Source organism: Anarrhichthys ocellatus, unplaced genomic scaffold (genome assembly GCF_004355925.1).
Source record: "Anarrhichthys ocellatus isolate YVR2014 unplaced genomic scaffold, GSC_Weel_1.0 scaffold144, whole genome shotgun sequence".
Taxonomy (NCBI): domain Eukaryota; kingdom Metazoa; phylum Chordata; class Actinopteri; order Perciformes; family Anarhichadidae; genus Anarrhichthys; species Anarrhichthys ocellatus.
Window position 1 is genome coordinate 106,432 of NW_022280174.1, and position 15,167 is coordinate 121,598.

Here is a 15,167-nt window from a genome sequence, read left to right on the forward strand (position 1 = left end):
GAGAGAGAGAGAGAGAGAGAGAGAGAGAGACACGTAGGCGTAACATCGGGCTGTCTGCTGTTATATCCAGCAGGATTGAACGTGTCTCAGTCTCCGGTGTAACGTGAACGGAGGAGAGGCGATGCTACCGCTCCTGATGCCCTGCGCTACTTCTTCTTCTTCTTCTTCTCTACTCCTACTCTCCATCTCTCCACTTCCCAGGCCGTACGGGGACTGACAGAACCCGCACCCAGACACACGCGCACACCCAGCCACCCACCCAGAAGGAGGAATTAGACACAGATCCGAGCCGGTCCCGGACCTCCATTGGCAAACATCAGCGGGTACGGGCCTCTTTATCTGATTCCCCCTCCATCACCTGTCTTTTATTCTAGCAGCCGAGGTCCACACACGAGCAGATGGCCGGAGGCGCCAGCTGGCCTGCTGGCCGCTGTACTGCTCTTCCAGCGACACCGTTTACGTTAAAGTCACCTTTATATTTGTGGATTTCTCGCCTGTATTCTTTATGAGGTAAATTGAATTGGCTAAGTGATGTCAAACTGTTGGAAGTGACGCAAAACGGGGCTTTGGTACTTTGTCCGCGGATTTTGCTTTATTATGAGCATTTTGTAATTATTATTTACCTCGACATCGCTGATGTGTGTGTGTGTGTGTGTGTGAGACAGGGAGATGTGTGTTTGTGCGTAAGGAGGGCGTGTGTGCGCGCGTGCTGATCCCTTTATGTAGTGTGTGTTGTCTGTGCGGTGGAATCCCCCGTGTACAAACCCATCCAGCACGATGGGCACAATAGCCCGTTTATGTCGCCGAAAACGGACATTTAAATGTCACAACATTTAGTGGGAAATGATTGATTTTGCATGGATGCCGATTTTCTTATTTTCCCCCATTTTCAAAGCACAGCCCGTTACTGGTCAAATCCGATCCGGTTACTACACCATCGAGAGAGCAGAATAATCCACACACAGTGTGGCCCTGGGAAAACGCAATCCGCTGCAATCCGTACACAGAGCAGGAATAATGAGGGGAGACAGAGGCCATGTTTGAATCATCTGGACCCGAAATGAAAGCCTCTCTGGCGCATTAACAGTTCCGTGTTCCCCTGCTTCTAGAGGGTTCTGGATGCTTTCAGGAGGAGAGGATTTGGTGGGATGGTTAAAGGGAAATGAGCTCAAAATGGCTCACAACACACACACTCTCACACACACACACACACACACACACACACACACACACACACACACACAAAGTAGCAGCAGTGGTGCTTTGATGTTATTCATGATCCAACAATATTGTAGCTTTGCTGAGTAATGAGTCATATTTGTAGCTTGCTGGGGAGATGACAGTGTTCGGCATGTGGGCCTAAACATACTTGGCGATGTTGTGATATGGGGTGATGCAGATATGTGAGGCCGAAAATATGTAAAACCAGATGGTACGATCGGTGTCGTCCACCTCTGCATTAATGGATGTGATGCAGCCAGGTTATTAATTCATATTTAATGCAGAGATGATGTATGGGGATTGCCTGTCTAGAAGACAGCTGTTAACCTGAAGTGATTTATTCTGACAAGTTTGGATCAAATTACAATGACTTACAATCTTACTCAGAACTGTAGCATTAAAGTTGTCACATTTACATGTGCCTGAAATATGAAAAAGGCCAGTATATAAAATAATGAAAGAGCCTGTGTGACTTTTGACAGAGAAAATAACACAATATCGCTGACTAATGAAAAGTTGTATTGGTTCACAATAAACCACACCTTTGTTCAATTCAATACACTCGGTGATTGGTTGCTACAGCCTCAGTAGGTCTGGTATGACCAGTAGCCTATGGTGACTAATGCTATCTGTTAGCGTACCTTAGATGTTGCTATATATCTGAACTGAGTCCGTCCACTGACTAGTCTGCTCTTCTCGTGCCTCTGTTCACGATAAAATCTTTCGCGATTACAATGATACATTTACGAGATTTATTTTTTAACAAAGTTCTGTTTGTATCTGTTTTCCTCTACCAGCAGAAACACAAGACAAATGTCGTAGCCTCAGCCATAGTACTCCATCGCTACTGTTGCAGCTGTAAAAGGGTGGATAAATTGTTCTGAGCCAAATTAATAATTTCACGATCAGAATTTGAGCAATTTGGTCCGATAACGTTCGGAAAGTCTAGAAGAGCCGCACCGTTGAAGTATTTTATGCCCATTCAAGCTAGTACAGGGCTAAATCAGAAGTTAGCCAGCTTGGCCAGCGGGAGTCTCTGGTGTCGAGAGCATGTCGTGAGCGTGAGCATTCTGCAAAACAACAAGAAGTGCTGTATATACCGTAAATATGTAATCAACGCTCACCCACCTCACCTGTTCTGATAATGAAATAACTGTATATTATAAACCATAATTAACCTTCTGGTTTCTTGGGTTCTATTTTTTAAACTGTAAATTGAGGATTATTGTGATAATTCAATATCGATCAATATAAAAAAAACGTATCGTGATAACATTTTTGGCCATATTGTCCAACTCTAGATCTAACTGACATGTTGAATGTATGTATTTTTTAATTACAAACCTACATTCAAGTGAGTTGCCATGTTTGTTGGAGTATGTTCAACCAACTGATGTGATGATCAGTAGAACCTCGTTCAGAACCAGGCGTCAACCTCCGGTTCTGCAGAGTGAAGTGTCTTAAAACGTGCATTCTCTCTACTGACCAGCAGGGGGCGACTCCTCTGGTTGCAAAAAGACGTCTGATTGTATAGAAGTCTGTGAGAAAATGACCCTACTTTTCATTTCATTTATTACCTCAGTAAACATTGTAAACATGAGTTTATGGTCTCAATCTCTAGTTTCAAGTCTTCTTCAATACAGCATGATGTTCATTTAGTAAATTATGGTCCATTTAGAGTCAAACAGACCATAAAGCAGGATATGCTTTAGGGCAAGCCTACTGTGATTGACAGGTCGCTGCCGCTACCAGAGCTGTATACAGCGTCTCTACGTCGCTCCTCCGCATTCCAAATGGGATCATTTCTGTTCATTGGCTGCAAAAGAGAACAACATGACTACAACCGTAATCCAAGATGGCAACGGCGAAATCGCCAAACTCGAGGCTTCATAATGGCAGTCCACAAACCAATGAGTGACGTCACGATGACTACGTCCACTTCTTATATACATATATGGTAGTGGTGTATAGTAACGAAGTAGAAATACTTCGTTACTGTACTTAAGTCGTTTTTTTGGATATCTGTACTTTACTTTACTACTGATATTTCTGTTGACTTTTACTTTTACTTCACTACATTTTTGCAAAGAAAACTGATACTTTACTCCGATACATTTCCCCTGAAACCTTCGTTACTCGCTACAAAATCAAATCTATCTTTGGAAAAAAAATTAATCATGAGACCAACATCGGGGACTGTGGTGGAACAGAGACTGCAAGCAAGCAGGTTTGGCGAATCAGTGGTCCTAGCTTGCAAGTTAAATCATTGGTTAATCACATCAATGCGCAATTGCAAACAAGTGCTCTCAAAGCCGCGGTGTTTTGATTCCCAGTGATGCCATATGCTATAGCTAGCGGGCGACTACATGAGCAGAATTCCACTCTACGATGACTGATTTCATGATGGAAGCACCTGCTACTCCCGCAACAAACTATGGTGGTGACGAAGATCAACACCCGTCGATCGCTAGCGAGTTAGTGAGCTGAGAAAGTGTTGACAGTTGTGAGATTTTGTTGTGTGGTGGCTAGCCACCACACCATAGGATTGACAGGAGCCGCGAGAGCGCAGCATTAGGGAAATCCTTCCCAGCTGTGCGCAAGCTGTCTGTGAAGCTGAACACACCTCTACCTGCCTCAGCGGCCTGTGAAAGGCTATTTAGCATCGCAGGACTAGTCTTCAGCCCAAGAAGAGCGAGACTGAATTCTCGCAATTTTGAAAACCAACTTCTTTTGAAGATGAACAGGACATTTTTCAGTTTCAAGTAATAACTGGGTTGCTGCTTTAGCATTGATCATGTTTTGATATTTGAGTCATTTTGTGGATGATCAGATGGAGTTATGATGGTTGCAGATTCAGCTTGAGCAAAACCTTTGCCCATTGTGTTCAAATCAGGCCCATAGGAGTTTACAAGGCAGGTGTCCTTTCTCACAACACTGACCTGATGCATCAAGTGGATATTTTTTGCTGAACACAACATTATGCATTTGCCCTCTACATCTAGTCGGAATGAGCATACTTATAAACGCACTGTTACAACTCCTTCATAGTGTCATATTGCTTTTCGGAGAATTATGATGATAAGTTCATAGTAGATGCAAAAGTATACTTATGTACAATATATTATGTTGAACATTGTTGCTCCTGGATGGATCACAGCCAACCCAATTATTGTCAACACAGCTCCATGTCCTTGGTCATGGTGCCACAGCACTTAAAAGAATAAACTTCATAATTCTCAAAATTCTGACCCTTTGCTTTTTTATTAACAGCATTTACTTGTACTTTTACTTTCAATACTTAAGTACATTTAATATCAGAAAATTACTTTTGATACTTAAGTACAATAAATATCAGATACTTTAAGACTTTTACTCAAGTAGTATTCTAATAGGTGACTTTTTACTTTTACTGGAGTAGTTTTCCAGTAAGGTATCTTTACTTTTACTCAAGTATGGCTTTTGGGTACTTTATACACCACTGATATATGGTCAGAACACACATCAAGCCATACAATAACAAAGAAGGAACATGCTCGTAAAACCCCCTTTTTACAACATAGCACCTTTAATAGCCTTTATATCTCCTTAAATTATTGATTTAGAAGCCTGATATTATGAGTACCACTTTAAGCAGTGACCAGTGATGGTAGTAGAAAAAAAGCTGTATTACTACTTGTAATTGCATTAACAGTAGGTCACTCATACTCTCTGTAGTTGTAGAAGCTGTTGCGGTAGCAGAAGTTTTCATTATAAGCCTGTAGCATTAATACCTATTATCACTAGTTTTAGCAGTAATAGTGTCAGAAATAGTAACAGTATTACTAGTACTGGTAGTAGAAGTAGATGATGTAGTAATAGTATTAGTAGTGTTCTAGTACTTTAGTACCATTAACCTCAGTGCTAGTTGCATTTGCGCCATTATTTTAAATCAACAGTAGTAGTAGTAGTAGTAGTATTGTTTGCAGCAGTAGTAGTATTAGCATAAATAATAGCAACAGTATTTAGTAGCAGTAAGGACTCAGTATACTTCAAAGGAACTATAAATCTGAAGAAAGAGTATTTAACTGATTCTTTTGAATTGTAGAAAGATCTTGCAACAGAGTAAACTCAAGGAAAAAGAGATATGATGCAGTTTGGTTCAAAGAGAAGTGTGAGCTATTATTATTACTAAGTAAGTCCACGTATGACCACCATAAAGAGCTGGTTAGGGACATGAAAAGAATGGAAAGAATTTGATTCCCAAACTTCAATAACTACACCCCAGATCATGTCCAAAATGTATAATGGTCTCCAAAACCACAGCTTGAAAAAAGAGATTTTTTTGTGTTTGTGTGTGACAGAGAGATGAGGTAACTTGGCAGCAGCCCACCTGTCAGGCTCTCACGAAGCCCGAGGGGTCAAACTGAGAGGAGGTGAGCTGGCAATAACAAGGGAGGGCCGATTTAAAATAACACCAAAAGAGTTTGAGCTGCTGCTAAACTGTTCTCATTTCAATCTGGAGCCAATTCTCTTCAAGGCCGTTGAAGTTTTTCTTCGGCTACATCCGCACTCATACATTTTCCTTTAAAACACACATCACATGACCATTCATGTTAACTGGGCATGCCGGTGTAAACAGGAAGAGGACTGTCTACCCTGCAGCTGGTTGCTTGGTTACAGAAAATAGAACCGCGTAATATTGTACTTCCTATAATAAAAAGAAGTACTCGTTGATATCAACGACTACTAATTCTAATTAAGATCTACTCTGTCATACACACGTGCACTTAAACAGAGAGAAATGTATTTATTTAACGCAGTAGCCTTTATCTCTGTCTCACATACATCAAAGGTACAAATCAAAGTTTTACTATATTACGGGACCAGTCAACACACGTCTCACTCGTGGCCCCTTAGTTTCGTCGTCGTCTGTTTTCACTAGAGCTGCAACAATTAATCGATACGTTTTTAACTATTAAATTAATCGGCATCTATTTTGGTAATCTAATGATCAGTGTGAGTCATTTTTTAAGAAAAAAAAGTCTACATTTTCTGATTCAACCTTCTTAGATGTGATTATTTTCTGGTTTCGTTACTCCTCTGAGACAGTAAACTGAGTAACGTTGACATGTGAACAAAATAGGACATTTAAAGATGTCATCTTTGGCTTTGTGGAAACACTGATCGACATGTTTTACCACGTTCTGACATTTTATAGACAAAACAACTAATCGATTAATCAATACTGAAGATAATCTTTAGTTGCAGCTCTGGTTCTCCCACTAGTAGCTCTGCAGGGTGTCTGGAAGTTCCTGTTGTAGTGGAGAGCAGCGCTTATGCTTCATTCCAGTTTCTTAAAAGTTGTGCGGAACAAAATAAGCGAATCAGGGAGCGAATGTTGTGACTCAACCAGGAGGCGAGCGTGGGCGTCATTGTTTTCAATGGACTCCGACTCCGACTTCAGACTAAGACGCAACCCTGGAGTTTTCAAACTACATCATCTCCGTTTTAGGGGCTCCAAAACGCCTGAGCGGTGTGGACACTCGGCGTAAACGTAGCAAAAGCTATCATTTTCAAAACGAAAACTTATTAGTGTGGATGTACCCTGAAGGTTTGTTGAGGGTAGGACGGCTCCATTAGGGGTCGTCTAAGTGCTAAGTGAATGTAGAAGCGTTTGATGATGCAACACTGGTGCTAACTGATAACGCTAACACTAGCAGCCAGTTCATCTTTAAACACTTGCCTTATGTTCTGGAATTGCATAGTTAAAAAAATGCTGACTCATTTCCACTTGTCAGGATTACAAACAATGACTGTTTACATGCACACTCATATTCCACTATTATTCCGAATAAGGCAATATTCAGAATTGGATGTGGTTCATGTAAACATATTGTGTTTGGATATTCTGAATTAGGTCTTATTCTGAATTGAGCATTTGCTGATTAAAACATGTGAGATATTATTCAGGTTTTAGGAGCATTCTTTGGACATATATACAGCACATTCAGAATATGCGTCTCAACGAGGTTTTTACTGCACTTTGCGACACACGGCTTCTTCCCTGTTAACCACCAGCTCAGAGCGTTGTACACAAAGCAACTAACCAATAGTTTGTAAAGCTGAAGTAGAGATGCACGCCCAAAAGAAACGCCCACATTTCTGGTCAGAAGGAGAAACATACCTAATTTTAAACATCATGAACGATTTGGATATCAGTAGGTTTTGGGATATGCGCAAATATCACAACGCTGACCTTTTCAAGAAAAGTGGTTGAAGGAGTGAAAGAGGGAGTTTCGCACAGTCCAACAAGTCTGCCACGCGTGGAAAACTTAAAAAAATATAAATTATAAAGCAAAGAAGCAAAATGGTACAAGTGGCTTCGTCTGTGTCACTTTTCCATAGTTGGACGTGATAAACAGCGTGTTAGGGCATCGACCCGTCAGACACAGCCGAGAACGGCGTCGGCATTGGATTCACCGGCCTCGGTGATGAGGATGCAGCATTGGGTCATTTTACGTTAGATGCACGGCTGCATCTAAACGGAACTATTGTAACGGCATGTATTAGTGGAATATAAATCATTCTTTTCTTTAGCCAAGTAAACAGCTTATTAGGAATATTGTCTTTTTCGGAATAAGGGCAAAAACCCTGATTTTTGGTGCATGTAAATGTACTGAACGATGTTCTATAAGAGAGCCTGTAGCTTGTAAGATTTCAGCTCCCGGGCGTCATTGGTATCACTCAGAAACCCTATCCCCACGAGCAAACGGTTTGTCCCTCCATAAGCACAAAACCCTGATCGTGACCTTCAGAGAGCCGTGATGTTGGTGGTGCGTTTGCTTCTCTGTCAGCTGTTTGCATCTCTAGTTGACTGCCGTTTGAATTGCAGCGAGTAGTGCTTAATGATGAGAGGAGAGAACAAAGGTGAGGGTTCTTAAACGTTTCCCGTTCGCTTTCATCTCCACTGCCAGGGTCAGGCCTGTCTGCTAACAGGGTCATGTGAACTGGCCTCCTTTGATATTCAAATAGAGATAGTGAGTGCTACAGGTGCATTCTCTCCGTCTGAGCGTTTCCCCATTCTCCAGCTTTTTTGCTCTTTTTTTCTCATTTCCTATCGCCTTTCCTAGAAAGCAGGGCTATTTAGGAGCAGACAGGACTGCAGGATACATACTGTCACAGGATCACAGCATAGCAGCAGCCACACACACACACACACTAATATATATCTCCACTGCTAGATGCATAATACATAATCTGTTTATAATCATGGATAGAAACGTATGCATAATGTACATTTGATTAAAGGTTTGTGTTAAGCTGCTAAAGTAGGGTTATATGATTATAGGAACACTGTTGCATTTTGGGACCTATTTCTGTTTAACATCTGGTGCCTATTTCATACAAAATACACAAAAGCAACTAGTTTGTGCGTAAAATGAAGAGCTTTGCCTAATCCTACAAAGCGGCTAACTAGAATGCTACAGACTGCACCAGAATGCAAACGATCAAAGTATGAATAATAATATCATGTAATCGACATGGAGGCCCCAGCAGTTTGTTAGCAGCAGTTCACTTGTTGTTTTTCGACGATTCAAGCAATATGTTGATTCAGAGGCAAATTTATGGATTCGACACATGAAGTTCAGTTTAGTCTGCTAGTCATGAGGAGCCTGTAAAAAGCAGTTGTATATGGTCTTCTGTGTCTCTGGAGGGAGATTTCTAAAGTCTGAATAATAATAAAAAATAATGATGTCATCAGGGGAAGCTTATCTCAGCTTGGGCTTGAGACTACACATTTATGACAGAGAGTCTTTGTTACCAACTGGAGGTTTGGAAGACATGGAAGGTTTCATCAAAGTGTTGCATTATGGGACATGTAGGATCCTGTGACTTGGGGCTTGGCGCAGGATATATCGGCCTCTGTTCCATTTTCTTTATATATGCCTGGAGACAAATCTCCAAACGCTATAGCTACATCAATCTAATTCACGCATTGCAATTTAACCATCACCATATTTCATAGATGTAGGTAAAAAGTATGTTTGATTCAGAGGTCTGGACCTAGATTAGATTCACCCTATAAATAAATAAGTGAAATCCTTATATGTGGGTGAATTTAAGAAAAACACTGATTGGAACTAATAAGCAGAAAGAGAAAAGTGAAAGGAAAGGAAGGAGTGGAGGCTGGGTTTGGTGGTGGGGGAGGGTAACTGAGCCGTTCATAACACTGGATTTGTACAGTCTAAAGTGTTACATAATGTGGAGCAGACATGCTCTCTGACTCCGTCATGCTTTCAAATATCAAAACATAAGCAACATAAGCAACCATTTACGTGTGTTTCACATGTAAATGTTTGATTAAAAAGAAACAATCTGCCTTTATTGGTACATTTTCATTAAATGTAATATGACTATAACCCTCTCTTTGTAATTAACCAACCAAAAGCACAGTCTCGGTTCCAGTGACTAAGAATACATGCAGAGAGGAAAATCTTTATTTAAACAGGTTGAAGATGTAAAAATAGTGTGATGAGTTTTGTCATGAGGCCATAATTCACTGCAGAGTTCAGTTGTTAGTTGAAGTATATTTAGCCCTCTGTTCATTTTTTTCTGGAGGAGACAAATTTGACTCTTCCCTTTTTTTCTCTCTTTCGTCTCTCTCTCTCTCTCTCCCACACACACTCCACACACACTCGCCCTGCCCCTGCAGTGGGTGGTGAGAGAGAGTGAAGGAGAGGGAAAGCCAGAAAAAGAACAACAAATGTCCAAGAAAAACAGGATGGAGGGGGGAGGGGAGGGATGGGGGTTTGGGCTCCAATATCAAAACCAATGATGATATAATAGTATACATATTTTGCATCCTCAAATGGTCCTGCCTCCAAAATGTAAAATCAGGATCAGTATGAAGACCTGTTGGTCTGTGTTTTTATCATTATCGATGTCAAAAAATCCAAACTGCATCATATCCACTGTGGATATCTTCATGGATTATGTCATCTACCCTTTTTCAGTAAAAATAATTTGTATATTAACCGAGTTACAGGAGCTAGTGAAAGTGATGCCAGGACTTCAGCCTCTTATGTGTTGAATCATGTTCTTATGTTGCATTGTGTTTTGTGATACTTTGCTTAGATTGAACCGAGACTGGTTGACATCATTAACATTATTTTACTCCGTCTAGCTTATTAATTTGTTTATTTTACAAGTATTATTGTAATCGGCCGATAAATACTACGAAAAAAGAAATACTAAAGATGTGTTTGATGTTTTGTTTTTTTACCCGTCATTTAAATTAGTTTTAATATTATTTAAAGGTCTTAAAGGCTGATTCAAAGGCTTAAAATACGTTTTGGTCAAATTCAGCGAATATCTTCTCATAGTCCGCTCGCTATCCTTTCCGTTGAGGACATTTCGTTAGAATAAAGCATGTTTTGGAAATTATAACGACTATATCTTTTCAATACATTTGGAGTACTTGGTTATCTGATTCTGGAGTTACTACACAACAGTACAGTTCTTTTTTGTACCGAGACAGCAGCCTGTAGTTCTTTCTCGCATCTGACTTCGTCACTGTCACGTCAAACGACAGCGCTGAATGCAGGAAGAACAGCAGATCTGAGGAAGCACTGAGGAATTTATTATCATCCACACTGATGTGGATACATAACAGGTGGCAATTTCTTCCTTTAAGATAAGATAGAACTTTATTTATCCAGAAGGAAATTCTTGTGCGATCATTTTACAACAGAAGAATAACAAAAAAGCAATAGAATAAAAATATAAACATATATGAACCATAGAGTAACCATAGAGTAAGTGTAAAATAAGTAATATTGACCAGTGCAAAATAGAAAAGCAATATGAGTGATTTTATTAACTTTTTCTATTATAGTTGATTAACTATAATAGAAAAAGTTAATTAAAACAACAAAAAGTTGTATAAAGTGTATAACAAGTAATACTTAAGAGATCCTCATTAAACATGTTTGGTTGTATTCAGAGAATATCAGCCAATATTGAATTTTTTTGAATTTTTTAAAATCTCAAATAATTACAGGCTTTATTAGTTTTGGCCTCGCTGTGTTGTGTGTGTTGTGCAGGGTTTTGTGACATTCCACTGCAGTGTAACGCTGCGATACAGTGTGTGATGTTGCGTTGGTTGGTTGGCTTTGTGTGGTTTACAGGGCGGTGTTATTTGCAGTGTGTTGTGTTGTGTAATGCCGTGTGTGAGTGTGTTTAGCAGCAGCAGCAGTTCCTATACCACAAACCCTCCAGCCACTCCACTCTGCTCCTATGGACTGCATTCCCTTTATCTATTTCTCTTCTTCCTTTGTCTTCCTTTGTCAGACAGCTTTTCTTTGTTTTTCTCTGTCTCTGTCTCTGTGTCTCTCTCTCTCTCTCTCTCTCTCTCTCTCTCTCTCTCTCTCTCTCTCCACCCCCAGGATGTGGCTGTGGGTTGATTAGAAAATGCGTGGCACAGAACAGGCAATCCATCACCCTGCCAAAGCACGCCACTTTCGCGCATGCGCTCGCTCCTCTTCCTCATTTCCCTCCTCTCTCTTCGTCATCCACACAGATCATCCAAGCTTTGGTGTGTGGTGTGTGTGTGTGTGTGTGTGTGTTTGTGTTTTCTCCAGAAAGACCAGCAGCATCTCACATCAGCCCCTCCTTTCATTTTATTTCCTTCACCTCTCCTTGCCCTTCAAACCCACTCCTCCTCTTCCTCCTCCTCTGACTCCCACCTCGTCCTCTGTCTCGTCTAGATCTACTCATCCACCCATGACAGTCATGCCTCTTTTGCTTTTATGGATTATCCTCATGGTGGATCATTTACAGTACAGAAACTGAGAAAAGTGCAAGAGAAGCAGGGGGAGTAAGTTGATTAACCTCTCACATCAGACGGGAGGTTAATCATCTCTCTGTGATATTGCTGTGGCGATATCTACTGTTTTAAAGCTATTTTAAATCACCTTTATATTGAAAACCATTGACAGACCTTAACCATTGTGCTAAGACCTTTATTCGCCTATCTTCTATGAAGTATGTTAGAGACATCCGTCAGGACTGTTTGTTTCATTCCTGTAGGTAAAAGCTACAGGTTTGTTTGTTATCAGTTTAAATTATATAAACTTTGTTTCTAAGCATAGACTGTATAATAGAGGTGGACATAGCCACTGTGACATCACCTTTTGGTATGTGGACTACCGCTTCCAACCCTGGAGTTTGGCACTTTGTCCATTTCCATCTTGGGGTCTTTTTTGGAGCCAGAAGTGACCATATTTGGATGAGAGGGTGGTGCTGGTAAGGTGCATGGCTCAGCGGGGCCATCAGCTAATGCTAGCTAGCTAGCTTGGTTTGCAAGGTGCATTCTTAATTCACGTTAGCTGTGATATTGATTGGAATGTTAATTTTGTAAAATGAGAAACATCCTTAAAACAAAATGTAGGCTTACCAGAATAAATGAACAGCTGACTCCCAGAGTGTCTTTTAGTTCGACTAAAAACTTGCTGAAAAATGCTGTGGTACCAACCTGTCAATCGCAAGGTAGTCCCGCCCTAAAGCATCCCCTGCTTTATGGTCTGTTTGACTCTACATGGACCATAATTTACTAAATGGACATCATGCTGTATTGAAGAAGACTTAAAACTAGAGATTGAGACCATAAACTCATGTTTACAATGTTTACTGATGTAATAAATCAAGAGAGAAGTAGAGTAAGCACATTATGTTATGTTGTGTGGCGGAAGCTTTAAATACTACGACACCCAATAGTCTCAGCTGTCTTTAAAGAGGAGGCTAGTCAGGGGCGCAAGTCAGAGCTGTAGCAAATTTTAAATAAAATAATAAATATAATATATCATAACAATGTCGTCATGTCGTCCAACCACATCTTAAGACAAAAAACAGCTTCCAAGTGGCCACATCTGAAGGCAGTAACGGGTTTCCAGACGCTGTAAGACAAATTGACAAGCACTATGTTCAAAGATTACTGAGGCCTTTAGTGGCTTATGCAGCAATATTTTAAGCTTGGTGACTGTATGTACCAGAATGCAACTTGGGAGTCGCAGTTAACACAGTGTACAGAGGCTTGTACCTTGTTACTATAAAAGTGTTAGCAGCTAACTAGCAACAATTTCCTCACTTTTGTCAGTAGCAACAGACGCTACCATTGTTAGCTTCCCTCTGGAGATTCAAGCTGGCAGAAATCCTCAGTGCCGATTGATAATACTCTTAGTGGTAAAAGAATATTTGTCATATAATCACAACTCAAGGTCCACTAGCTGTTTGTGTACCTTTCTACCACAACTCATGGTCTTCATGGATTTGTTGCCTCAGTTGTTATGGAGTTTGTTCAGTTGTCTTTGGTCATGTAAAAACAAGTGGTAGAAGGCAATCACTGATTATTTTATTGAAACACTACAATATCTAAAATAAACTTCCATGCTTAAAAGATGATTTGTTCATTTGAATGTCACTCCAGGGACCCTGACATATTTTACCTTTAACTCCTCAATTGGATGGGACCCTGGCCTTGTCTTCTGTTAGGGATGCACCAAGCCAATCTCCGGATTGGTATTGTGGGGAAAAAACTCCCTATTCCCTAATTTTCCTAATCGAGACCAAATTCCAATGGTGTTTGGATGATGACGTTTGGCATTTAGATTTTACAATGAATAACTTTGAGGCTATAAATAAATTTCTTTTGTAAGGATCTGGAGGGCCCTGGAAGTTCCCCACAATCAATACAGCATTCTGCCGACCAGAGGGAGGCCCCCTTTCTATTTCTTCTCTATTCACTCTTTCTTCTGCTTGCTCTTATTCTCTTCCCTCTCCCCTCATTTGCTTCTATCCACCCAGCCTCCCCTGATTCCACTCCGCCTCCACCTCTGCATCGCTTCCACCACTCAATATCCAGCCAGGGCAACAGAGAGATTGGGTAATGAAATGGCCACTGGCTGCCTGAATCTGCCTTCTGCCGTCCATCATCTGATTATGAGGAGGAATTCTCCTCATCGGGCCCCATCAGATGGCCAAAATTCGATCAGGTCTAATAACGGCCATGCAGTTCACTCACAAGAAGTGTAGTCTGTGTGGGTTGGTTTGGTGTGGATGGTGATTGAAAAGGGCCGTTCCTTAATGCTGACACAGAAAAATCAAGACAGGAAAAGAAGGAAGCTTCCAAACATGGGATAGTATTTTCAGTATTATTACGTTCACACTCCCAGGATGGTTATCTAATCTGCTAAAAAGGGAGAACAACGCTTGTAAGGCTCTATCTATTAACATGGCCAATAGATAGAGGTCTGGAAGTTGCCGATATATTAACATGGCCAAAAGATAGAGGTCTGGAAGTGGCCGATATATTAACATGGTCAATAGATAGAGGTCTGGAAGTGGCCGATATATTAACATGGTCAATAGATAGAGGTCTGGAAGTTGCCGATATATTAGCATGGCCAATAGATAGAGGTCTGGAAGTGGCCAATATATTAACATGGTCAATAGATAGAGGTCTGGAAGTTGCCGATATATTAACATGGCCATTATCAGCATTTGACAAGGACCTCAATCATCGCGCCTAATTGGCAAATAAAATCAAGTGCTGAATCAATGCTGTTAGCAGGTAAATCTGTATGTGTGTTTGGATGTTTTAAAAGATAGCGTGTGCATAGTGTCTTTTTTTGTGATTTAGAAAGACCAACAAAGTGGGGAATCTGTCAGCCAATAAACAATCTAGCCTTAACTGACTGCACGTCATTTTATCCGTATTCTGTGAGACAGCTCACAAGGAACTAGTTGATTCTGGTATTTCCCCCAATTTCTCTCCTTCATCTCTACCAAAGCTTCTTTCAGGTATCATCCAGTGTTTTATTGCATGTTATTCTGACATTGAATTGAGTTTAGCAGTAACAAAACCTCTCTCTCTCTCTCTCTCTCTCTCTCTCTCTCTCTCTCTCTCTCTC

The 15,167-nt window shown here is 40.7% G+C and overlaps 1 protein-coding gene across 3 annotated transcripts in view; it reads left to right on the top strand.

Annotated features, from left to right (window-relative positions):
- peli3 (pellino E3 ubiquitin protein ligase family member 3) overlaps positions 1-15,167 on the top strand; it is a 24,625-nt gene continuing 9,458 nt past the window's right edge. For 2 of the 3 annotated variants that reach the window (XM_031877669.1, XM_031877670.1), the window contains exon 1: positions 1-323. Coding sequence is in view for 1 of the 3 variants with exons in the window: in XM_031877668.1 (XP_031733528.1) it covers positions 506-510 (5 nt within the window). In the remaining 2 variants the exon portion in view is untranslated. Of the gene's footprint in view, positions 511-15,167 lie in introns of all 3 variants that reach the window. The other variant, XM_031877668.1, reaches the window with a different exon arrangement.